At 37.5% G+C, this 26,868-nt stretch overlaps 1 protein-coding gene across 2 annotated transcripts in view; it reads right to left on the minus strand.

Moving 5' to 3' along the window:
• Positions 1–2,126: 2,126 nt before the first annotated feature.
• FAM117B (family with sequence similarity 117 member B) overlaps positions 2,127–26,868 on the minus strand; it is a 28,785-nt gene continuing 4,043 nt past the window's right edge. Inside the window, exons 2-9 of one of the 2 annotated variants that reach the window (XM_027731474.2) lie at positions 22,698–22,849; positions 18,520–18,612; positions 17,982–18,095; positions 12,487–12,630; positions 11,250–11,475; positions 10,332–10,452; positions 7,744–8,062; positions 2,127–7,208 (exon numbers count right to left, since the gene is read on the minus strand). In XM_027731474.2, coding sequence (XP_027587275.1) covers positions 7,744–8,062; positions 10,332–10,452; positions 11,250–11,475; positions 12,487–12,630; positions 17,982–18,095; positions 18,520–18,612; positions 22,698–22,849 — 1,169 coding nt within the window. In that variant the 3' untranslated portion in view covers positions 2,127–7,208. Of the gene's footprint in view, positions 8,063–10,331; positions 10,453–11,249; positions 11,476–12,486; positions 12,631–17,981; positions 18,096–18,519; positions 18,613–22,697; positions 22,850–26,868 lie in introns of both variants that reach the window. The other variant, XM_039389621.1, reaches the window with a different exon arrangement.

Genomic DNA, 26,868 nt, shown 5'->3' on the forward strand with positions numbered 1-26,868 from the left:
TCACCAGCGAAATTGGATTTACAATGGGCAGCTACACATCTGTAGGTGGAAAAGGCATCCACAACAAACTGTGCAGTTTCTTAATCAACAGCTTAATCACAGCAGTTACACACTCATGCTTATAAGTACAGGAATTAATGAACAGTGTTCTACTTTACTTGCAGTAATTAGGTTTTAATCTACTACTGATTTTTTCTTTACTATAAGCAATGTCACCACAATGTGAAATTGCTATTCATCACAGACATGTTCCTACACGAATACAAGCATCAGTCACAGGGCCATGGCCTGGGTTATGCAAAACAGTTCTGTAAACAGACAGTGCAGGAGGAGGCAAACAAGGCTTGTTTGGCAGGAGTAAGACTTGAAAAAAGGGTACATGCAATGGTGATGAATCCAGTCTATTTTAAGTGTGGGAGAACTTCACCTGAATTTTCTCCTCCATCATATTTTAACTTAAGTCTGCACTACACAGCACTTAACCAATACATGTCTGGCAGCTGAACAGTGCTTCTGTAAATGCAGTATACAGAAGAAATAACTTAAAAAAGTAGCATCTGAAAAGTCTCAAAGTCTGGGAGATGACCATCTTATACAATTTCCAAATGCTGGCTGGAGAGCCAAGAGGACAACAAGGGAATATGATAAGAAGCCTTGGCTGACAACTTCTATACTAATTTGCTACACAGTCAGACCTAACTATAAGAAATAAAACTGAGATACCTGAGAAATCCTCCTAGACAGTCTCCTGCCTGGTTACCTCTCTCACAATCTGAAGAAACAAAATGAGCCGCTGTTTATGAGCAGTTATGTTCCTCAATTCATGAAAACAGTGAATCAAGAATCAGAAAACTGTCATTGCTCACCCCAGAGTTACTCTTTCAGTTCTCTTTGTCTTCAGAAATTATCTTCATTGCCTTCTTAATGTGTCTTGCAGTTTATCTGTATGTAATACAAGGTGTGAAGATATTTTAAACACCAGACGTATTTTCAGTAAAACCACCCTCCCATAAACAAACAAAACCATAAACATTAGATTTGTAGTCAGTGGTAAAGAAATAGTTTAATGGAGAATGTGGTCACAGTCTATTTAATAAAGAAACAGGTCCTGTTCACCTGGAGGGAGATAGGCAAACATACACAGTCAACTGAACAGGTGAAAAAGAATAAAATGTGAGAAAGCATCAAACACAGAAAAGACCCTTGTATTCTGCTCCACTCAACAGCTGTGGACTGCCCTTTTACATTTCAACCAAGTGGTTTCTGAGTTAGGCATAAATTGATGCATGGACTCTGGCTGTGAAATGACACTACTGGGAGCTTGATACTGATGTCACGTTTATGAGCTCAGGCTTTTCCACTGATGGAAAAGCACAAGACATTCTTGCTTTCAGGGGTACACACTAGTAATCCATCAATTCCTCAGGATGCCTCTTGAGGAATCTTTTCCAAGGCAAATCTTCCACTCCGTTCTGGAATAAAATATAGCTGATTTTCCAGAAGAGGAATTGCTCCAACCTTTAAGACAAATTAGACTTAAATTTAATATAAGACCTAGCAAGAAACCATAATTTATCTAGTTTACCACTTCTAGTTTAAAGGAGTTCTGGCTCCAAATTCTGCTCATGAAGATGCTTGTTTTGAGTGCACAGAAACCTGTAGAACATGAGACTATTTCAATAATCCCAGGGAAGCTTCAGCAGTTGCATTCTACTGAACAGCAGTATGAACCTACCAGCAGGAATCCAGGGTTTTTTCCTCAGTCCTGTTCTCATACCTTCACTCCCAGAACACCTGCTGAATCCTTCTGTTCCCAAAGCCTAGGACCTGTGGCATCTTCCCCTAATAGTGGAATTGTAGGGTGCTCAGGAACTGACCAAACCTTCTGCAGATGAAGACAGGGAAAGGAGCTTTCAGGGCTGTTCTGAGGATGCTCTGGAGGAATAAGGGTATGAGTTAAACAAAGATTTCCACCCTGATGAATTTCCTCCAGAAGGGTTAAAAGTGCTTATTTTATTTGAAGTAAATGCCTACTACCCTCAGGGTAAATGCTCAGGCAAATCTTCAGGCTGTCAGAACACAAAAACCGCTCGCTACTAAAAATAAATCCAAGATTAGCCCACAGCTCGAAGTGACAACTTTTTATTTTAGGCAAAAAAAAATAAATGCCAAAAACATTCCGCTATTGCAGTTTGTAAAATTTTCACTGTTTTCAGTAGAAACAGTTCACAAGTCAGAACGCAATATTCAAATAACATTGTGCAAAATTGTACTGGCATAACTACACATAGCAAAAAGACTAGTGTAAATCAAGAATTCCATTGAAATTAGTTGAGCTGCTCCAGTTTTACAACAGTGTACATCACCTCAGAATAGGCCCTTTTTTGCAGAACATCCCTGGAATTCCTCTTGCTTACAAAAATTGCTTTACATGCAACAAGTAACAACATATGCAAGAACACCTCCACAAGTTATCACAGTGTAACAGAGGAAAACATATCAGCCAATTTCATACAAAGGCAAATCTAATGGCAGTTTTGAACATCCCTTGACTGCTACCCTCAAAAATTGCACATTTCAGTAAATGAAATAATTTAGAATGAAGCCAAGCTACGTTCTTACCTATCAGTACATTGACAATTAGGACGGACGATGTGTTCAGAAGGGGTTTGTTTTCTTTTAACTTATTCGATTTTCCAAAGAGATTTGTTTCACAAGAAGCTTGTGCAAGAAATGTTAACTTGCAGTGCTATCAGGCCAAGTCCTCTTCTGCTATTCAGATAGACCTGTCAACACTACAGAAGTCTCTGTAGTCAAATACAAATCCCAATGAAGAACTATGAAACAAAGACCACACCTTCAGTATTTGGTGATGACACGCAACAAAATAAAGCAAGCAGTAACAGGACTCCATTAACACTCGGAGCATTCAGAAAGAGACTGTTGCGGTTCAGTTGGAGTACAGGACCAGAATTTCACAGAACACTTGTGAACAGTTAACATCCTCTCCCCACTTGACTTGACGCACAAAGTAACAGTTTCAAAACAATGCACCCTAGGTCATTCTTTGTATAAACAAAACTCTAAGAGCAGAACTGAGTTTCAGAGTTCTGAATGCTCACAATGCCACATCAAGAAAATACACAGGTACATCTTGCAATGAGTGGTCATTTTGTTTTCTTGTATACCCATATTTAGAAAAATAATTCCATAAGAACCCTTTGATTACAATAAAACCAGTTGTTCCTCAGTGTGTTTCACCTCCCTAGGTTAGGAAGGACACACCTTCTACTGCCTTTTCTAAGAGTCAACATTTTTGTTTTAATACATACCAAGGTGGTTCGAGTCTAAACCACAATGACATCTTTCAACTATGACATTTTATGAAGGGCATACACTTAAACTATGGAATTATATGAAGAAGCACAGTCCTGATATTCTCAAGTGTTTGGTGCTTTTATGTCTTCTTTGCAGGCTATATTAACCTCACGAGAGCAAGAAAGAAAAATGCACAACCTTTGCTTTGGAGATACGTGTAGGGGTGCATCAGTTCTGCAAGGGAACAGGTCTGCAAGTCTGTACATAGGAAAAAAATAATAAAAGGTTCTCACAAATACCAGCCCTGCCTCAAACCATACAGGCAAAAGCAGCAGACCTATGCAGACTGTATGTGTGCGTGCACACAGTGAGTCAAATGGAAATCCAGACAGCCCAGAAGCCACCCTGCAGAAATGAACTCTGTAACTGAAAGTTTCTGGTGACTTCCTATGCATCCTCCTTTGCCCCCTCGCTTCATGGAGAAGCTGTCAGGGACTCAGCAAGAAAACATTCAGCAAGGAAATATGGACATCTCTGGCACCCAGTTACTGGGAAGACATCGGTCAGCATTTCAGAGATGGCAGGGAGAGAACAGATAGAACTCCAGCAAGGAATTATTGCTGTAACACTGAATTCTATCAAACTCAATAAGCAACAAGAAGTTAGGCCCGAGGCAGAAGAAAGGTTAATGGATATGACTTTGTTTTCTTCTTCCCAAAAGGCTCAGCTTCAGTGTTTTCCAAAAGTCTCAGACTCTGAATTCCAGGAAATTGTATTTTAGAACAAATCAAAAAATAGCCCTGAGACTAAACACACTTTTAAAGAGCTGCTATTGCTTCATGTAAGTCAAACACAGCAAGCATTTACTTCCACAGTATGCAATATTTAATTTTCACTCCCTTTTTTCCTCACTTGGGATATGTACCTGAAACCAAGAATTTCTTTCCAAGATGTATGTACTCAAGCATTATCTGTTACTTTTCCAAGAACTTAAATGCTACAGGATTATGGCACCAAGCAAGTAAAGAATAGCTGATGCAGGTCAAACTTCAACAAAGAAGTCCTCTTCCCTCGTGCCTTGAGTTTTTGAAAAAAGGATTCCAATAATCATAGCTGTCACCATGGACTTCATTACAATGAACTCCTTCCTTGTGACTTAAGTAGAATTTATAACTGGAGTATCATCATTTAGTATATCTCAAAATCAACTGTCACTGTTACTGAACACTGCTACCAGCCTTTAAGTGTGACTAGAAATGTAAAATACCAAGAAAAAGAGAATATCAAGTGTGTCAAGTTGTGCATAAAAATAGACCTTGACTTTTTCTTAAGCTAAAAACTAGGCAATCAAGGAACTGACTAGGTCTATGCATAGTTAGGATTTTAAGTATGCCAAAAGAATTTAGACTCTTTCAGTAAAACTCTGCTTGAGCAATGCAAGGTCAGCTCCTCCAAAAAATGGATATCCCACTCTGTACATAAAAGAATTTTTAAAAAGCTCCATGCGCTCTCAAAGCTATTTGAAATAGATTTAAATACTTTATCTAACAGCTATGCTATGGCACAAGACAGCACATAAAAAGTTTAAGGCTAATTTTTTGTCCGCACACATGTCAAAGACGGTCTCAGAACAAAGCTGTCATATTTTCTTAATTCTGAGTCTTTAGTGTGGATTCATAATAAAGTCCAGCTGCCAAGCAATAGTAGAGTTGTCCTGCATATAAAAAAGACTGAATGTTGTCCTGAATGCAGTTGCTTTTTTTGTGTTTTTTTTTCTTTACAAAAAGCAAAAAAACTTGACACATTTGCATTTGGTTTTTATCAGAGCAGCTCACTAATTTATACAGTACATTGTCCAATAACATACAAGGTAAACTACCAAAGAGATACTTGAAGTACTACAACAACAGGTGCAAAAGGAAGTCCTACGGTACGAAAGCCCACCGCTACTGGGAGAGTCACTCTGTGATGAAAACAAACATCAGAATGCAGTTTTGGTGAAGTCAGTTAAGTGTCAAGGCTGTAATAAAGGCTATTTGTTAACTTTAGCCCTTTGGTTCTTAACCATTCAGTTAAGATCTCCTAATAAAGCACTAGGCAGTTTGGCAATGATGGAAAAGTTCTTTACACGCTACTGTTACAGAAATAGAAAACAGACTCAGAAGCACTTCCTTCACCTGAATATGATCTGAATTCAGTCACATCAGGTTTAAAAAAAAACCCTACCTAAAGCAGTAAATTTTAGACTTCAAATTGCACTGTAGTGTTTCAGAAGAAACTAATTAATATCCACAAAGCCTAGAAAAGAATTATCAACTGGCAAAATTACATAAATTTGATGCACAAAGCCACTTATTTTAAAACTGTTCCTGAACAACTTCAGTTAACTGACAATGTCAGTGCAAAGCAGAACTGTTACTTCAAAACAATCCTGTTTTCAAGGGGAAGATAGAAAGTAAGCCAAATTCTGTTTGTTTGCTACTTTAACAGGTGTAATATTTTAATGCTTCCTGGTACATTTTTCATTTACTGTTTTTTTGCATAACGTTGTAAGAATGGGTTCATTATGCTATAAACACAGGACTTTCAGATTCTAGTACGATTTACACTTGCTGAGTAAAGTACACTGCTATAATAGTTACTTATAGAGGATTTAACGTAACGGCAAACGTTCATAGAGACGGTGATTATTATCTGCACACATATGCAGGGTTTTTTGCTCCCAAGCAAAGTGTTTGCAAGCAAATTTATCATATTAAGCACTGAACAAAACTGTTATATTTGCAGTATCATCTTTAAATAGTTGCCATTATGAGGAGACCTGAGTATGCAAGGGATTTGTGAAAGTTATGCATATGGAAGCCAGTGAGAGCTGCTCATGTGTAACAGACCAATATTGAGAGCAAGAGACTGCCCAGGATGACGCTTTGAAATTACCAAATTTAACTCTGTAAAAGAGGTGCAAGGTCGACTTTGTAAGTTGATATGACACTGGTATTCAGGTCGTTGCAGGTTTTTGCATATCTATATTGTATTTACTCAAACCCAAGTAATGAACTCCAGGAACACATGAGGAACCTCACTGAAGTTCCTTTCTGTTTGCAACTGCCTTTCCCCTCATTTTCCTCTTCTATTGTAATTTCAAAGGAACTGTTAACTGCTGCATTATCTGGACAGACCAAGTATCAAAAAAAAAACCCCTCTGTTTTACATGCCAACCTAAGTTGCTAGTCAAAAAGGGAGAATGTATCTGCTGCTGTAAACTTCTGCATAACAGATATCATGCCTGACAAACCATCACCTTCAACGGACACACTAACACCACTATGACAACAGGGAGGAAACCATGCACAGGTATTTCAGTACTATGTGGCCAGGGTCTATAATACAGTGATGAGTCACGTCAGAGCAAATTTGTACCAAGAGTGATTAATGATTCAGGCTGACTAACTTCGTAAGTAGTCAAGCAAGCCTGTAAGAGCCAAGTATTTTCTGGAAGAAAGAATACCAAGTAAGAGGACAACATCTTTTTTCCCTACCTCTGCACAAAAATTCTATGAACAAATAGAACAATACTGGGGCAAGTGCTTTAAAATGCAATTTTCCAGTCAATAAGCCAACAGTAGTAGGAATTCTGTGAAGGAAGGTGTTTTAAGAATGTGACTTACCAGAAGCACAAATTTTCAATATCAAAAAAATGTACACTATATACTAACACCTTTTTTTTTTGCATACTCTTCTGTTTTAAAAGTTTCAAACGTATTAACTTGTCTTGTTTTGTTTAGAGCTGAGGCTGTTCAGCAAGGTCACATAATTTGAGACTGCAGAAGTAATTCAGCAATCCTTTGGTCCCATCAGCTGTAAACCAGCCAAGTATAAAAGAACCTTCCCTACAAAAGAAAAACAAGAAAGAGGGGGAGGGGATCATCCTCAGGAAACACCATCTGCTACGAACCAGAAAAGGCAAATTTTTGTTACAAAATACACATTTTCATACAAAAGACATCTTGCAAAACCATCTGATTGCCCCTCCTTCTGCAGATTACAATGGTAAATAGGATCAGCTGGTTGGTCTTGGGATTTTTGTTTTAATGAGAAAAAAAGTCAAAGGACACACAGTATCACAACAACTGGTCCTTTGAATGGCAAAGGATTATGAGTGTCTTTGTTTTCACCAGTGTTTAAAAAAGCAGGAGAGAAACAGAACCATAGTCTTTATAAGCAGAAAGTGCAACAGCGCATCAGCTGCTGCATCCTCCTGAACTTCTCAATGTGCTACCAAACTGTCAATTATACAAACAGTTTGATTATGGCAGTGCCATAAATTGTTAAAACAATGCAAATAGTGTGATTAGAAAGATCCAGTCAACTGGTTCCATTTTTTTTCCCAGTAGTTGCCCAGAAAAGTGTCAAGACAATCTAAACCTATTCTTCAGCTTCCTCAATACATCCGGACGGCTGGAGCAGAGAGGACTGTGGTATTACTGTGCTTGTTCCACGAGAGATCCTGTCTTGATCTGTGTTTGTAGTCAAGGTGGCCATGGAAATGGGCTGTAACAAACCAGGCGTCATGCTGGAGGAGACAGTCAGGCTGTGTGTAGTGCCCTTAAGTGTGAGATCCTGTGTGGGAAGAAGTGGCTTGAGGATGCTGACAAGACAGAAAGCAGAGCCACTTTTCGGAATGAAATTCACTTTGTTCTTGTCAGGGCAATAGAAGGCTGGAATTTCATGCAATGGCTTTGGCCTAGAAATAAAATACACACAATAGTTTTATGAACAATCAAATTCTGCCAGTGGCAGGGATGTATTGCTGAACATGTCATCAGAAACAAACTGAGGTTTCAACTTGGAGTATTTCAGCTATTTAATAATGCCTTAATGACACTCACACCACACAGCAAGTGACAAGATAGTTTAAACTGCTTGTTTACATGTACTATGAGGTAAACAGCATGTTCTTAGGGCAAGCTGTCTCCAAACCTAAGGAAGACACCAACTTCATGTTGCAGATCACAAACCTTGTTCATGCTGCAGATCACAAACCCTGTTCATGTATTGGCACATCCAACACATGAGAAAACATTCTCTATTGCGTTCTCCAGAAACTTTCACAACCCAACCAGTTCTGCCCCCCATACAGACACTGTTTATACAACAAGCCTTGTGAAAGAAAGCTGGCATAGCAATGTTTCTAATATTGCATATCTCAAAGCAGTTCATGACCATAGGGAGATGCCCTTCTCTAGACTTTTGACTCCTTTGCATGTTCACGTTAGTGTGGCCTGACTCTCTGTAAAAGATAACCCCATCTTACTTAAAAACTCAATGCAGAGAGTAAAATACAGTATTCCCAAAGTGGTATTCATGATCAAGTACCTATAATCTGGGAAGGAAGTGTGGAACAAGCATTTAGATCCTGACTTGCAGTTTTGCCATCTCAGCATAGAACTCAACCAAATCAAAGACATGCTTTATGAAAAACAGAGCTGGAAGGGAAATTGTGGATAGCACAGGAATGCCTACTGTGTTCATTTCTAACCCTGCAATGTAAATCTACCTCAGCTAGCCAAATTCTATTTTAAGATAGAACTATGGGAATCTGCTTTAAAGTCTCTCTTTACTGCTGGAAAATAGCCATCAGAAATTTATACTAATATTTTCTTGTTGCCAGTATTGTCCTTTAGCCTATAACCTACCCCTCCCTTCTATGTGTTTGTAAGACAGCATTATGCACTTCTGTCTTTGTTATACTAGGCCAAACCAACCTCCAGTATACTCTTGTAAGAGACAATTACATTTCAGACTTGAGTCTGTTCATGAAATAGGGTACATTTCCATGTTAGCCAATTCTCCCAAGTGTCCAGAAAATTCAACCCCACTTAGATTTTTTTCCCAAATGAAAATCCTCTATAGGATTTTCAAGCAGAAATTATGTTAAACAAAGGTTGAGCTTTAAATAGTTACACTCACGTATTCCAGGTACACATGGAATACAATAACAGATGTGAAAAGATTTTTTCATCAGACTGTAGTGTCTAAGAACTGCAACAGCCAGGTAAAAGCTGCTGTAGAAGCTGTATAAACCCGTTTCCCTCTACAGCAGAACAGTCCTACAGCTACACAGCAAGGACTTTTGGAAAGAAATGCTAATGCAAGTTAAACCACAATAGATTATGTTCCTGAAACAAGTGAATGCTATCTAATCTGTTGGCAACAAAGCTTACACACTCTAAAATAGAGACAGGTAACTTAAGTTACCGTAACCCTTCCCACATTGCTAGGGGAGAGGCCGTAGAAACCTCTCAAAATCCATTTGCAGAGATCAGGCAAGTTCAAGGGGTTTTTTACATTAACACATATTAGAATGGCATTCTTGAGATAACATAGGCATAAGAGAATTATAGAGAATCTATACATGTGTGACAAAATGAAATTTTTAACTATAGCTTAAGATTCTCACATGCAAGTGACATGAGAGTACAAAAACTCCTCTGAAAATAATAAAACATAACTCCCAGAATACTCCCAAATGATAAAAGTTGGCTTTTTTCAGAATAACCTAAGCATTAAATATTCAAGGTAAAATTCACTCCTGTTACCAAAACTTTCACAACTACACTGATTTAGATGAAAAGAACATGGTCTTCAGAGTCTAGATTACTGGATGTGCCTGTCAAGCTGTGACATATATTAGCTGATGCACCTGCATTACAGCTTATTAGAACATTTCTCTCTAGCTGATTATTGGAGTTCCTCTCCCCCTACCTGCCAGGTAAGAGAGAGTCCTCTCGAGTTACAGTTTTTAAAAAGAGTTTCTCAAGATTTTAACACAAAATTCCAGCAGTAAAATACATACCTATATATGCCAGTATATAGTCACACAGAACAGAGATCAGGCTGTTATCGTGGTTTTAGCAACTGGATTAATAACTTTGATCTGACACAAAATCAATAAAGCAATAATGAACTCTCATTGTTAGATGTTATTTCTTATGTAGCAAAGATCAACTTACAAGTTTTCCTCAAAGACTTTCACCTTTTCACAGCCCTCAGGAGGTTCACGCTTGAACATGTAGCTGTTGTTGGGTTTTGGTGAGGTAGCATATTTTGGCAAAGGAGAATTATTCCCATTCTCTGCAGGAACAGAGTTTCTGATTACTTAAATGTGTCACACTATAAAAAACCCACAAGAGCTATCTTTAAATGCTCCCCAAATTTAAAGCCACTTCATTACCAATGTTAGAAAATTAAGAAACATTTTCATTTGCCTTCAAGTCTTCATTTGCAAATAAGATTTCTTATCTCAATCCCTTTCCTCCTTTCTATTTCTCCATATAACATTTTCAGGCTCCTCTGCAATCTCTGATCATTCCTGGATATTTCAATCTATGGTTCTGTGCCATTACCATCTACCCCAAGAGAAACGGGCAGAAGTCATATTCCTTAAAAAACAGAAGAGGTTTATGCTGAAGTATAAAATTTTCCTACAATATCCCAGAAGATTTCAGATATAAAGAATAATTTACAAAGTCTAAACAGTTAAACTTTTATACGTGCATGTATGAAATGCTGGAAGGTTGCCCACTTTGTCTAAGATCATAAAAAGAAATACCTGACAAGCAAATACCTGACAGGTGCTGTTCCACCTGTTACTGTACACTCTTGGTTCTTTAACTTGCTTAAAATACTTGAAGAACCTATTATTTAAAAAAACAAAAACTTGTTTGGGAAGCACATTCCCCAGTCACATCTATGCAGCTCCAATTAATACGTGTGCACACAGTATTTGGAGCAATTTGGAAAAAACACATCACTTACAAAGAAAAACACATTCTATCATTTCTCTCCATGGACATAGGGAACAAATCCCCTCTTTTACGGTTTAACAAATTGCTGTTCAGCATTGTTGAACTTTTCAAGTTACACAGTACCTTTATCTCTGGAGTCACCAAGAAGATCATCTGTAGAACACGGACTTTCTTCACTGCTTTCATTACAGATGGTAAGGAAGGAGGTTGGAGACACTGACTGGGAGCGGCTGCTGTTGTTACTGCCCTTGTCTGCTCCCCCGGGCGTTTGGGTATCAATGCTCCGAGTGCTGCTGCTGCGCTGAACCACCGGGGGTGGTGCACGGTGCCCATCTGGGATATCTTGAGGCTGTTAAAAGTGAAAGGTATCAGATGGCTGCTCTTATCTGGTTAGCAATTCTTTAAATCCAGCAACAGTGAGGGGTTTTTTCCGGTTTCGTAAAACCATTTGTGGAAAAAAAAAAATTCATTACACACAACTCCAACAGAAAATAAGTCAGGTTCAGAAACTAAGGACAACAGTTTAACATTTCACATCATCACAGAACTGCTGAGGCTGGAAGGGACCTCTTGAGATTATCTAGTTCAACATCTCTGCTCAAGCACAGTTAGCCAGAACAGTTTGTCCAGGAATCTGTCCTGTCAAGTTTTGAGTATCTCCACAGACAGCAATTCCACAAGTTCTCTGGGCAACCTACTCCAGTTTTGCACACCCACACAGATTAAAAAAAAAAATATCAAAAATCTAATGTTTTTTAATTTATGCCCACTGCCCCTTGCCCTGTCACTGGGCTCTACTGAGAAGAGACCAGCTCCCTCTCTTCATTCCTGCACATCAGATATTTATACATCTTGATAAGATCCCCCTGAGCTTTCCCATTTCAAGGCTGAACTTCCAGCTCTCTCAGCCTCTCCTCATACGAAAAATGTTTCAGTCCCTTCATCATCTTCATGGTCTGTATTTCTGATACTTTGTTACTAAATTTACCTCTAAAAAACATTAAAATAAAATTAACATTAAAAATGGGTAAGTTATGCTTCAACTGAGATGGGAACAGTTCAGCATGGGCAAAAAAGAGTTACTACAAAAACTCTTAAAACAGACTTTTTGTCTTTCCCCCTGTTTTACTGAGATCACTTATTAAGAGGAAAAGGTTCAGAATTCAAGCTTTAACACTTTGCTTCCTTTTGCTTTCCAAGAGACTTTTCAACTAACCTTATTAAAAAAAGAACATATATAAATAAAATTAATTCCAGACAAATTTAATTCGAGAACTGTGCAAAATAAAGCTTATGACTTATAAACCTCAAAGCAAAACCAAAATAATTATACAGAGTAATCGTGGTGGCAGATACATACAACGAGTTGTTCCTCCTTGTCTCCCGTCTCCTTAATTATTATCTCAATCTCCTGATTCAGTCCTTCTACACTGTTTCGGAATCGTGATCCTGTTGATTTGGTAATAGGTATCACAGGAACGAGAGCACTCTTTGGAATGGGAGCCTGAAGAACCAGAGACAATGAGAATGTTTTGCAAATAAATCTACATTTATTTCTACTCAAAAGTGACCCTTGGAACAGAACACATCTACACCTTGGTATCAGATGCACTTGAAACTATAGTGACTGTGTTAAAATGGATGCCTTAAATGAAGACAGACAATCCTGAATTTTGTTTAAAATCTGATTTATAGCAGGAAAAGCTATATAATCTAGTCTCAAAATTCCCCTCAATATGGTCTGTCTCCAGCTTGACATTACTGTTAAATTTTCACTTGTAAAGCAAACATTTAAATGTAAGTAATTTTGAAGCCTTTACAATACTTTTACATTTCTCCTGAAGTGAGCTATACCTTGAAGTCACATCGTTCACTATTAGATTGACCATTTGTACCTTCATCGAAATTATATTTTAATGGAAGTCTGTGGCCACATACACTGATAGGACACATGAAAATTATTGCACAAATGCAAGATTCCACTATGCTAGAAATTAAGTCTAACATATTAACTATATTAAGCCAGAATAAAAGGTTGACAAAACAACTTCAGAAGACTTCCACAGAGAGAATAAAATCCCAAACCCAAGTGTTGATACCTAGTTGCTTCAGAATGAAGATCACCACTTTAAAAATCCAGTGTTTCAAAGCATGCATGAAAACTCCATTCTCAGCAAACACGATACTGAAGTTTCCCAAAACCCCCTTTGGTACACCACAACCTCTCAATATTTTCCAGTCTCTCCATTAGCATCCTCCCTCCTGTTAAAAAAATCACGCTACCAGAATATGAGAATATTCTGCCCTCCTTAAGCAGGGCTGTACTACAGATAATGGAATGCTTCCTGCAAACATTTAGTTCAACTCAAAAGACTTGCACAAGCAAGCACAAAAGTTTCTATTCAGGAAATGCTTGTCACTCTGTTTGTCAACAAAAACTAAACACCCTCATAATAGCTGAACTTGTAAAGACTTTCAAAAGTCTTGCCTGAAGAAGAAACAGAGAAAACCAAAACCACAGGAAAAGAGCACAAAAAAGTCTGAGATAACAACCCTGCTAATTCCAAGCAAGGCCTAGGATCAACAATCCAGTAAACACCGGTCAATATTCAGTTATAATACAGGTATATCAGCATAAGCTTAGGCACTAAAAACTGTTTATGCACCCGGTTATTCAATATACACATTCTTAAGACAAACTGAACTGTGAAAAAGTAGAAGGCAAGTATGCTTTAAGATTTCAACCACCATTAGCAAAACGTGCGAGTTCTCCATCTTTTAAATATGATGGCACACCACAAAAATTCTTTGAGCTCTTCAAATAGTAGCATGATTCTAAGTAGAAAAGCACAAGTTCCTCCATTAGCGTTCAATAAAGTTCAGTACAGCACGTTTCACTTCCAAGAAAAATAATATTTTGTACACGAGCAAGGATGATTTGCTAGCCCAGAGTGCCAGAGGGCGGGAAGGGAAGGAGGTATTGTGACATGGGTGGAACAATCAGCCTCAAAACAAGAAACTTGTTATTAGAAATACTGCCTTCACAGAGGACTGCATGGAGCTGGGCCCTGACATGCAGGAATTGACTACCAACCTTGGGCTACTCACCTGCACATTTGTGAACGCACACAATGAGGCAAGGTGCAAACACAGGATAATAATTACAGCATTCATATCTCATGAGTTTATGCCATACCTGTACGGACTCTTAACTGTCCTGCAGCAAAACTCCCTGACAGTATGTTGTTATGTGAATACTGCAAACTGCATGCAGTTGGTCTTGATATTAGTGGTTGCTTAGGATCAATCAATTGGTAAGACATTAAGGACACACGCTTCTCAGGAAACTGAAAGGAAGAGGGGGGTTTGATGGTTCATAGTGTCAAGTAGCAATGTAACATCAGTCAAGTGCACTGAAGAAAAAAAAGATTATTTTGGAAAAACTAACTCATTTATTCTTTCATCTAGCTTCAGCTCTGGCCTCAATTCTACTTTCTCCACAACACCAACATTGCGAATAAAGAAATATCATGGTGGTTTGACTCCTGTTTACAGATTTAGTACCACACAATTAATTCTAAGTGTTCTCAGAAGCAACTTGAGATCACCTGAGGAGGCTATGACCTTTCTGCAAGCCCCTCTTCCTGCTAAGAGAGGCAGAATGGAACATTTCAGGCATAATGTAAAAACCACACCAAAAAAAACCCCATTCAATTGCTCTACAAATAAATGCAGTCAGCAGATCAGACTTGATCAAGGTCCTCACCAACTATTTCCTGATTGTGAGTAGATGGACAGGAACAGCTAACTAGCTTATTCTATAGGGATTGTGTGGATTTTTTTCTCACACAAAAATCGTATTAGAAAGAAGCACAACTAAACAGAGGCTTAGTTGGCAAGATCCAGTAAAAATTTTTGTTAAATTCAAGAATTCTGGCTAAGTTTAAGTTTTTATTAGTAGGGAAGAAAAGAGGATATAAATTCACTAAAATTTCTTATTTTAATTTTAATAGAAGAGTACGCCATTTTCCAAATGTTAAACAGTGTTTACTTAGTCTCTGTGAAGGAACTACTGAGGCAATTTCCTAACACTTTTTTTCACCTTGTCAGGAATCCAACTCTTTGAGCTCAGAAATCTTTGTATGACTCTTTAGAGTCAACAAACACAAGTTTCCTTCAAGCTAGGAATGTAAAAAAAAAAAAAAATAAATTCTAAGTATTCTCATCACTAAATGCTAGTTTCCACATTGTCCTTCCCACAAATCCTGAAGGAACTGAACTGCTGCCAGAAATTCTAGTTTAGCGGTTCCCAAAAGAGGAATGAGAAAATCTAAGAACTTTGCCCTTGATGCCTACAGTTACAGATTCTCACTCTGACTTAGAAAACAGCCATTGAATGCCATTAATCTAAACCCTTCACTTACTCTTTTTGAGTCCTTCTGTAACTTGCCCCCCTTGCAAGTAGCTCAACACAGCAGGCACAAAATTTACCAAGAAAAACAATGTTTTGTTTTCTATCACAATCCTGGAAAAGCTGCTTTGCCTTAGTTTATATTTTATAGTTCGTTTCACAAGACCAAAAACTAATTATCCATTGTGCAATATTTTTTTCACATACTCTAAAATTTGGCAGAATGCAAATGCATCCACACAAGAAGTAAAATAATAAAATAATTATGACCAAAAAAACGTTAGGTACATAATTTGCGCATAGGTTATTTTTCAGAGTAATAGCATCACTGTTCATTTTGAAAATTAAAACCCACTAAGATTATCAATGCTAAAGTGACAATAGCTTAGCATTCAGAAACCCACAGGTTTGCAGAATGTCAAGAAAATCTGACAGACTGCATGAGATTCTCCAGGTACTAAAGAACCTACACCAAAATTTCCACAGGGTACCTTTTGGTTAAAATGCCTCAAATGTCCTCAAGTTCTACAAATTTGGATAAAACACCTGCATCAAGTATGTTGATCTGACTTTTTTTTTTTTTTGAACCAACAGTTTGAGACACGTTTTGTATGTTGATCGTCATAAACTTTTTCAAAAACCCCTAGAAAAGGATTGGGTCATTTATTTGTCTTCCTTTGTTCATCATTTCAGACTGTTCTGACTTTAGCTACAGCAGTCACTATGATCAGCAGCACACTACACTGCACCCACACTGCAGTAAAGCAGACCAAGATGTAGGGATCTGTACAACACAGCCTGTTTCAAATCCAATCTGTTCTTCTACTACACAAAAGAGGAGGAAATAGTTTCTGTCTCAAGATTTAAGGAGTTTGAAGAAGTAATTCCTAAATTGTTATGTCAAAAAACATAATTCTAAAAAAATCCTAAATACTTCTAATAGAACAGAATTCAAACTGATTTCAAAAGGCACTTAAATCCTGAAAATTTGTGACTCCTAATTAAGTGACCTACGGCAGGGCTAAGAAGTTAGGGTCTGAGACAAAAGATGCTAATGATTTTTTTATACAAAGTAGGAGTTAAGAGGAACAGAGCAGAAGAAATTAAAAAAGCTGTTCCATTTTATTTCCAGTCTTGAAAGACAAATAGATTCACTCAGACACCTGACTTTTATCTGGGAAAGAACTTGGCTGCTTAGGACTGAATGCATGGTTCTCCCTTCTATTTCTTATTTCATCCTTTATCAGAGTGGATAAGTATCCAGACACATGCTGATGCCACAACAACTTCCCTCTGTGGCCTAAATTAATTCCAGAAGGATGGAACAACAGAGATGACACAGTTTTTATTAACTAGTGTCAAATTACGATATTTATTAGAACAATGCTAACGGCATATCAGGAGCAATTGGGAATATGATTAGATTTTCAGAGAAGCTTCAGAGATGAAGTACTTTCTCAATTCACAACACTAACAGTTTCATAGTTTCTTTCAACTGCATTGCCTTGCAAGGCTATTGTTCTTTTCATAACTGTTAAAAAATTGTGTGTATCAAATATACATTCACAAGATCAGTAGGGAGAGGAAAAAAGTTTTCTTCTGAAAAAATGTCCAAACTTTCCTATTGGTTTTCTTAAAGTTACTCAAGCAAAACACACTTGAAAAAGGATCTGTGTGTCTAAAAGTCTGTATTTAAAAGCCTGTTATCAATTGAGCTAAAAATATTACATCTCTGTCAACCTGACCTTATTAAAAGTCTTGAGATAAAACTGAAACTGCACACAGAACACGTGGTAGCCTAACCACTGCAATTTTTGAAGTGATTACTACTTCCAAGTCTCAAGGCAAAATAAATGACAGGAAAAAGAAATAAAATCTTACAAAGCCTGAATGAAGTCATGAAGTGTATAAACAAATAAATAATCCCATTGAATAGCCTTTTGTCAGGTAAGATCTCTACATATCAGGGTATTAGACAAGTGTTTGTCAAGACACAAAATGTGCTCCAAAAAGCCACATTTTATTTGAGTATACAGTTTTACCAGCAGTTTGCTCCATGCCATATTCTACATGCAAAGCTGTAATTGTTACAGCAATGTGTAATGAAAAAGATGATCTGTGGTTTTTGCTTAAACTTATCTGTCATCCTTTGTGGAGCCTGCAGAATGCATTTTAAAAATCTCGCTTTAAGGAAGGATTTAACTACCTGAAATTATTCGAAAGTGCGAGTTCAAAGCCAGCTCATCCAAGTAACAAAAAATCTGCAACTCCATTCACTCAAGGAAGTCAAAAGAAAGAGACCCATGTCATAAAATTCACCTATAGCTACAACACATTTAGCAGTCCATGGTATTTCTAAGTTCCCTTAGAGGCAAATCACAACCTTGAAAGGAGTTAAAATTAGTATTAGCTACCCAATATGGCCAAAAGGTACCCAGCCTTACCTGACTGTGGTTAATGGCAGCATGGTTGCCATGAAATGGAGACTGCCTCTCCTTATCACGGTGGTGCCGACTGCTGTGTTTGCTTCTCTGCAGCTGTTGACGCAATTTTGCAATCTAACGAAGGAAAAATTAGATTTCAACGAGTGTATTGTATAGTGTCATGAATCTGTTCCATCACTTACTTAAAATTCTTTACTACCACAATGTTCATAATTACTGCCAGCACTAAATCAGAGTCAAGATCTTGCACACCTAATATGTTAGTAACCAACTCAACTGAAGCCCAGAAGGCACCTCTGGAGATTTAATGAAAGAACTTGAAATACATGAAGTTTGAAAGTAGTTTGGTCACTGCCGTATTTTCTCCTTTGATGAAGAATGTCACCTGCATTGAACACTTTCTTTCCCAACTTCAGATTAAAATTTTTAATAGACCTGCATTACTGTATTAAATACTGCCTTCCTGAAAAATCATAGTATCAGTGCATACCACTAAAAAATTTAATCCAAAGGTATCTCAAGTAATGGCATTTCTGACCTCCTTGAGTTGTTCGTTGCTGCCCCATGATGATGAACGTTTGTGTGAGCTTCTCTTCTTTTCTAAGTATTCTTCAGCCCAGGCACTTTCTGTCTGTAGCAAGAAGATTACAGGATTAATTAAAAAAGAAAAGTGCTGCTTTCTGGTAGAATATTTTGAGACAAATTAGAAAAGAGAACATTTAGGATTTGCTAGATTCAGAACTGAAAGTGAACAGCAATCACCAACTAGAAACTTTTCTCACAGGTGAATTATGAAAAAGTGGAGTGAAACTATAGAAATAAAGACCCCACAACTTTCAGACTTATTCTAATACAGGAATGTGCTAGTTTTCCTTCCAAATTATTGAGCATAAGGCAGTATTCACAGCCAGATGTACCACAAGCTGCTATTCAGTTCTGAAGAACCCGTATGACAGTTCTGAACTGGGGAGAGATGGTATATTTTATTTTTGACACACTAGCAAGGGTAGCTTGGTGTAAATGTTGTGAAAGCCTGCACCAGCACAGCTTCAAAATCATGTTCTTGCTCACAAGAATGAGAAAAAGGAAGACAAGGCATATGAGCACCACTAGGACTTCTGCAAAGCAGGAAATCAGTTTATTAATGTCTCAAAGGGCTCCAGGTTCATAGTTGCCTCAGGCTATGCAGAAAGCAACACAGATAATACTAAACTGGTATAGCTATCAGTGTTTAATAAAAAAAACTTGCAAACAAAAAAAACTTGTGGTGAAAGACTTCTAAGAAATTCAAAGTATCATTAAGACAAACTGTATTTAAGGTAAGAAATGCACAGGCATAATATGTGATAATACTGCATGCTTTATGGACAGTTTGTATTTCCACCTAACCACACCCAGAAACGTCTTCAAAAGCAGTGAACTGTGAAGGCTCTAAGAAGATGGATAGTAAAATCTCTCAGGAACCTCTGTGCAGTCACAAGAAATATACCTAATGAAGCAAGGGGAAGGATATCTGGAAGAAGCTTACACACTCAAAGAGACAGCAAATTCCTTGAAATGCATTGTTACCACAACTGTTGCAGTTCTAAGCATACAGTGGTGATCTAGCTAACCTCATTTTTAGGAGTCACTGATATCTCACTTTCTCATATGGAGAGGAACTTTGATTGCCTTAAAGTCTTCACAGTGTGCAGTAGTTGTTCTTACATGTGAGACTAACAGCCTGCAGAAGCCACAAGTTGACCTTACTTACCCCATCTGCACTCAGATCACAGAAACTCACAAGTCCTCTATGGTATCAATCCCTGTTCTGCAGGGGATATGGAGCCGTAACTCCAAATATATAGGTTGCAATCCCACCAGCTTCAGTTACAGATATAAGTTTCATATAAATGAAACCTCCACTATCAGTAGTTTTTAATCTTCATCATTCCAAATCAAAAACTAACTAGGACAAATCTGAATAATAAAGTTAGTAGGGTTGCTTTGAAATTCCTATTTCATAGCAAAATCAGAATCCATTACAACCTGTTTTTCCAGAAAAGCCCTCACTGATCTTCATTATAAAATAGAATAATTGATAACCCCCATTCCCAACTAAAGTACCAACCTTTGTCTAGTCAATTCTCAAATCAATCAGGAGTCTCACCCTATCCTCTAGCTCCTGGAACAGTAAGCTTTAGCCACTAATTCTAGCTTTCCAACTTAGCACAACCATTACACTTTCCTATGGGAGTCTAACTAACACTCTAATCAGTCTTTGCCTTTCATTTATATTCCAGACTTTGACTCAAGATTCAAGACTTATTTAATAAATTAATATCTGATTCATTTTACAGCATTAGAAGTTGCTTTGATGCTCATCCTCAAAACAAATAGTTGGAAATCTTTTCAGAGTGGGTGTAGGTATAAGACACTAAATTACAGGAAACCTGTACATCAAGACACAAATGTGGTACTATTTTAGCAAGTCTCCTCCTACTTATTCTCCATATTTTGTTTATAATACTATTATCAAGAAACACAGATGAGATAACCAGTAGGCAAAGTGGGATTTATATTTCTCTAGGTTCTTAATGTACTACTACTTGCTTATTAGTTGGTACCATTCACAACATCCTTCCCCCATTCTAGAATTACAAAAAGAAATTAGTTTAAGGTTCAATTTATTACAGATAGTAGAACACTTAAGAAAAAAAGTCTTAAGAGGCAAAAACTTTGCAGTCAAAATGAATTATTATTTAATAATTTAAAAAACCCACTAAGTAACTGTCTCATTTTAACTTGTAAGCCAAACAGGTCTAATTCAAATGAAAAAAGACACAAGATTACCAACATCTGTTTTAGGAGCACTTAAAAGAATATGGACCGGTAGAAATTCTAGCCATGCGTCATCCAACAAACATTCTTCATGTACATAATCCAGTCTAGTGTTATAGACAGGTTTCATAAAATGAAGGAGGAGCCTGATACCCAGTCTCTGCGGGACCTGGGATCTCTTACACAGTCCTCAGCCATGACCTAAGGGCATCTCCAGAAAGGCCTGCAAGCTGAAGTGTGCCACTAATTGCCATCTCTTCCCACTCTGCTTCCTGAACGACTCCACTCCCTATGCCATAACTCCACAGGATCAAGATGCCCTATTTACTCCACTTGAAAATCTTTTATATCTTCGTAGATCCAATTCATGTTCTCTAAACTCTTGAAATCCGAACACATGCATTTCTTGTCAGATTTTGTGAAATCTGAAATTACACACTGGAACCAGAAGATCTTACAAGTGAAACTTCACCCAAACATGACATCTTCAGAAAAGCTGAACAGTATAAATGGAGAGCCTACATTATCTCCAGAAACTAACTATTGTTAATCACATTTTAAACTTGTCCTCAGCTCGAGTGGTTGCTCTGAGGCAAGAAGATTAAAAGCAATAGTATCTCATCACTGTCATACCAACAAAAGCTTTGGGCTTACAGATATATGTCTATATCCCTAAATTTTCTACTGGTTGGAGAAATTTTAAATTAGTAGGTACAAACAGATCATTCTACTTGTCTCAGAAATACACTACCATAAATCACCGCTAAATGCACTCATTCTGCAGAAACACCTAGTGCCCTTTTAGTCATCCCATTAACCTTTTCAAATATATTTCCCCTTGCATATCAAAGTCCCACTGCCACAGCAGTTAGATGGGTCAAAATGGGAAGAAAATGACAAAAGGAAAATGCAAACTAAAAATGACGATATATGGCAAATACAGAGATTATAAAAGCCCAGCCATGACACAGATTGGATTGAAACTAAGATGAAGGAGATCTACTGAACACAGCAAATACTTTGGCAGCAGTACAGAAATATAATTATTTTGAAAAAAGTATTATCCTAAGAAATCAAATATGAAAATATATTTCTAAGACACCCACACAGGTTTAGTTCTGCCCTTTAATGATGCCTTTTAATAGCTAAGCATGAACAGCCATTCCCTGTAGATCACACACCTTCCTTCATCCTCCTCCTCTTACTTCAGTTTGCTTACCTCTTTCACCCCGTCGTCTTCTAACCATTTTTCCAATTCATTTTCCTGCACAGAAAACTTGTTCCTAGGCTGTCCTTTCTTCATCAGTTCCTATGTCCACCTTGTCCACACAGGCATATTCCCCTACAAAGCACTTTCGTTCTCTACCAGGTTGCTCTTTGAAAGGTGGTCCTTTTCACAAAACGCTCTGGATCTGGAGAAGGCCACGCAGTAACACCACAGACTTCTCTGCTCTACACCCTACATGTGTCCTTAGACAGAACACTGAAACCTATGAGGCCACATTTTTGTTACTGTTACCAGAACTAGCAGGGCTTCAAACACAAGTATGTCCCACATGCTGTCAGGTCCTCTTCCAACTGCATTTTGCTTATGTTCTTTGGAATTAGTGGAGACCTGCTGTTGAAACCACATTCTGGCAACAGGGATTTAGAATCTGATATGTTTGCCTCTTTCTTTCACTCTACAAGTTAGAGAAACCTACTGCCAGACTGCATCCACAGAAGGAGAAGTTAAATAAGTCACATACACAGTAGCAAAGGATTCCTGCAATTTGAAAGTGAATAAGAACTTGCGAGCAAGAAAAGTAAAGTGAATGTTTTCAAGGGAAAACATTTTTCTTACATTTAAATCCCATCTTCACATTTAAATTCTCCAAAGACAAAAATCTGTCCTACCTGTGTGGCTTTGTCTCTCATACATGGAGCAGCTTGTCCATGATTATCACGAGGCCACTGTCCAGCAAGGTATGGAGCAGCAAGTGTGTCCAGTGAGGAAGTCCGGCGAACAATACTGGAAGGGCTTGATGAAGGTGGTCTTGATTTGTCTGCTAGAACAAGAACATTTGATTACAAAGAAAGCAAGACAGTTTACTCATTTTAATAGTCTACAAGAAATCACATCAAATTGGAACCCTGATGTTATTAAGTATACAATAAGATACTTTTAATATGGAAATATAGTTTGCTTTGCCAGGCTCTATTCAGTTTAAAAAGGCTATGAAATCTGTTCGTACAGTTTCCTTAAAAACATCCTAAGGCCACAAATGTTGCCTTAGTACTCACACACAACCATTCACTCCCTTAAAGGTAAAACTGTCATTGGATTCTTAAATGATGAAGGCCTAGAAGAAATAAAAATAGCTAAGTTTCCTCACACATAAAGGTTAATGAAAAAAACTGTTGAACATTCTCAATTTCGTGTCGAGTTTAGAGTTCATCCCACTAGCCCTTTACCCTTCGCCTACTTTACTTCAAGGAACACTGTAAACTGGCATGTTTTATTAATCACTCAGTACATGATACATGGCATATGATACATGGTTCAACCCTTAGATCCAGAAGTCAACTTCGATAAGGTAATGATTTACTTTTTACAAGCTAATCAAGTCATCTTCTCCCTTTACATGCTATTTGGTAACTACATTCAGATTTGCCTGATCTTCAGCAACACCTCTCTTAGTGTTTACATTGGTATCCCTTTTCAGAACAAATTAGATGCTAATAAGAATCCTTACTAAAAAAGGTTAAATATAACAAACACAGAAATTAGCATGAGAAGGAAGAATACAAATAAAAATTTGTATCTATCCCATCTGTCAATGATATCTTAAGTAAAGTGGCAGTAAAAGACTACACTGCAAGCTATTAAGAATAAACACTGAAGAAAGGTTCCTCAAAACAGTAATTGAGGTTGTTAAATTTAAGAGACTGAGCAGCGGGAAAGACCCAGGGTTTAGAGATACACAAATGCTCTCATATTTGGAAAATGTAAAATGCAAATAATGAGATCACAATGATCTAAGCTTACTATCAACTCATCTGCTCCCCACAGAATTATACTTGAAAGAACTGTGCATTAATCTTACCTATAATGAATACAGAGGCCTAAAATACATGGTTAGAACACAGAAAGCATGATTCAGAGACCAGATGGAAGCTTTAAAAGGGCACTGGAAAAACTCAGTCATATGTCCTCCCTGACTGTGCCTTAGGATGAATTCTGCACTAAAAGTATCAATAACATAGCAATTTGTATCATGCAGAAACTCATTTATGGGCAAAAGAAATTGTTCCTGATTAGTGTTTGACTGCTAGTCAGAAAATAAAATCACTGACATCAGAAGTCCAGAATTCAAATTATAAGCTGTTGCAAACTACTAAAAATACATATGATAAATATTATTAAAATCTGGTAGGTATAGATTCCGGTGCTGTGGACAGCATCTATGTCTAGTGACATTCTACAATAAATATCTTCATGCAAATTTCACAGTAGAAATGCACACATTAAAAATGTGGGAAATATGTCAATTCAACTACAAGGAAAAAAATTATTAGCACTATAATCAGCCACATTCACACAAAGGAGTCAGGAAACCTCATCTGGTTTATTATTTCTACTAGTACCAACAATGATAAAACCTTACTACTGAGCTCACAGTAGATTTGCTCTCAGGGTACAGCAGCAAATCTGCTTTGGAGTTTGCACTTAAGACCCCTGTATCAAAGAATTTCCCCGACTACCACTACCACCACACTCACGCTGAAGGGTCTGTTCGTAGCAGAAGATTTCAAACCAATTCCTTTTGTCTGTACTATGGGACAGTGTGGCATGCTAATGCAATGTGTCATTCCTTAAAAATTACACTCACTTCCAAAGTTATATCAAACATGTTATTTGCCTTAGAATTAGCTGCTGTACTCTCCCTGTTTTTCTTCTGAGTTATTCTTCCTCTTCAAGAAGCTTCTCTCTTTTTACTAAGAGGAAACAAAGGATGTGAAAAAAAATTATAAATCAGGAAGTGTGTGTAGTCAGTCACATCATCTGCAAAGCTACTGCAGCAGACAGCTTCAGAATTGGAGAAGCAGAATCTATTACCCTCTCCACCACAAAAAGAGAAAAAGCAGAAAGACTATTTTGCAGAACAAACAGAGAGAATGAAAACTGAGGAGCCTGTTTACTATTTAAGTCCAAGGGACTTGTTTCAAGGCACAAAGCCTATAAGTACTCTCTTTTCCTCTGAAATAAAAATTCTTTCGAGGAACTCTGTTTTTCAGATTACTTATATTTAGATGGGGAAGGATGTTTGGATATGTTTTTACTTACTTTTTCACCTTCATAACCTGTTTTAATACAAATTGGCAAAGTCTACTACACATTTCTTCTTGCTGTTTCAAAACATTTCAATGGGAACATATACAATGTTTTCATTGCACTTTCCCCTGCAATACTTGAAGCAAGTGTTCAGCTGCTATTTTCCCTTGATGTGACCTACATAACAAGAGATCTGCCTCCATAGAGATAACAGTTACAACAGCTGTGGCTGATGAAAAACAATGGAGCTGTTTCATCAAATAGACGCTTCTTAAATATTAGATCTGTTTTAATTGGCCTGATTATCTCTTTAAACCAGTATTTGTGATAAATATCAACCCTCCTATCCACCGACCACTAGTATAAATCTATTTAGAAACAAAAGTATTTTTGCAATTTGGTCTCAAACAAAGCAAAGTAATAGAACAAAAAATAAGCAGAACACACACAATACAGACCAATGAAGTCCATAATGCAGGCAGATAACAAGCAAGTTATCATGTCTTCACCAGTCATTATGTACCCCTGACCAACTGCAGCTGCTACAGGTATTACACCTATCCCAGTGTGAAGTCAGGCAACTCAGAAGGCAGTGTCAGCTAAGGCAGTCTAACAGCGGGACTAAAGAGCAAAATTAACCAATATAGATGCCCACCAACAACTAACTGAAAGGTAGGAAAGAGTGCACTGATTTTGGCAAGGTGTCAGCATACAAGTCCAGTTACAATTGATAAAAGAAATTACAGTGTAAGAACACAGACCTTTAAACCAGTTATTTCAGAGAGGAAAATTACTATATATAAAAGAAAGGAAGGGAAAAAAGAGAAAGGCCTTAAACATAAGTAAGTCCGAAGACATAAAACGCTCTGAAAATTCACCTTTCAGTTTTCCAGGAAAAGTTCAGAACTGTTGTTAGAATGACAAAATAATGATTACTGCTGAAGTGTAACTTCAAGATTGATCTTACCATCCTCTTGACCTCTTTCTACGCATTTGAAATTAAATTTTTCAGAAAGGAAAATAAAAACTCCAAAGAAACATTGTCTAACAGATACTGTGAGAAAACAAGCAGCAGAAAAGGGACACTGGAAAAGCATAAGACAGCACTGAACTCACAAAATTCCCTGACAGAGTTCCACTTGAAGTTTTTTTTATACAAGTGGGCTATCCAAAGAAATGAGGAGGAGTGAGACTCATCTAGCTTCTCTGGCATCACGGCATAGAGCTGACCTTTTTGTTCTCTTTTGGTCAGGGTTTTCCCTGGAAAGGACATTCATGGGATCTCTCTCAGGCACAGCTGGCAGAGCTGTCTCTTCCAAAAAGACAACTGATCTCTGGGGCTTCACCTACTTTTCACATTTCATTAAAACAACTTAACAGACTCAGAGCATTAAAACCAGATACACAGCCCAACTGTGTATACTCCTTTTGGAAGACAATCCTGGCTATTATCCTCACATAAATGTAAGAGAACTATTCACTAGTAACTCAAAATTGTCCCACTGTAGAAGAATGGCTGAATTAATGGTGTTTTATAAAATCAAACCTCAGAAAGCCCAAGATGTTCAAGTTACTTAATTCTAGTGAATGAAAACACATTTAACCTCAATAGTCACCTGAAGTGTTGGCCACAAGAAACCTACAAGTATGATGCTGCAAAAATGAATTCACTTTCTTTACACCTACCATTTGTAAAACAGCTTAAGTAAGCAAAGCAGGCATGTAATGGTACACAAAGCCTTCTATACTCTT

Source organism: Pipra filicauda, unplaced genomic scaffold (assembly GCF_003945595.2).
Source record: "Pipra filicauda isolate LSUMZ 115617 unplaced genomic scaffold, ASM394559v2 scaffold74_size2892960_pilon, whole genome shotgun sequence".
In the NCBI taxonomy this organism is placed as follows: Eukaryota; Metazoa; Chordata; class Aves; order Passeriformes; family Pipridae; genus Pipra; species Pipra filicauda.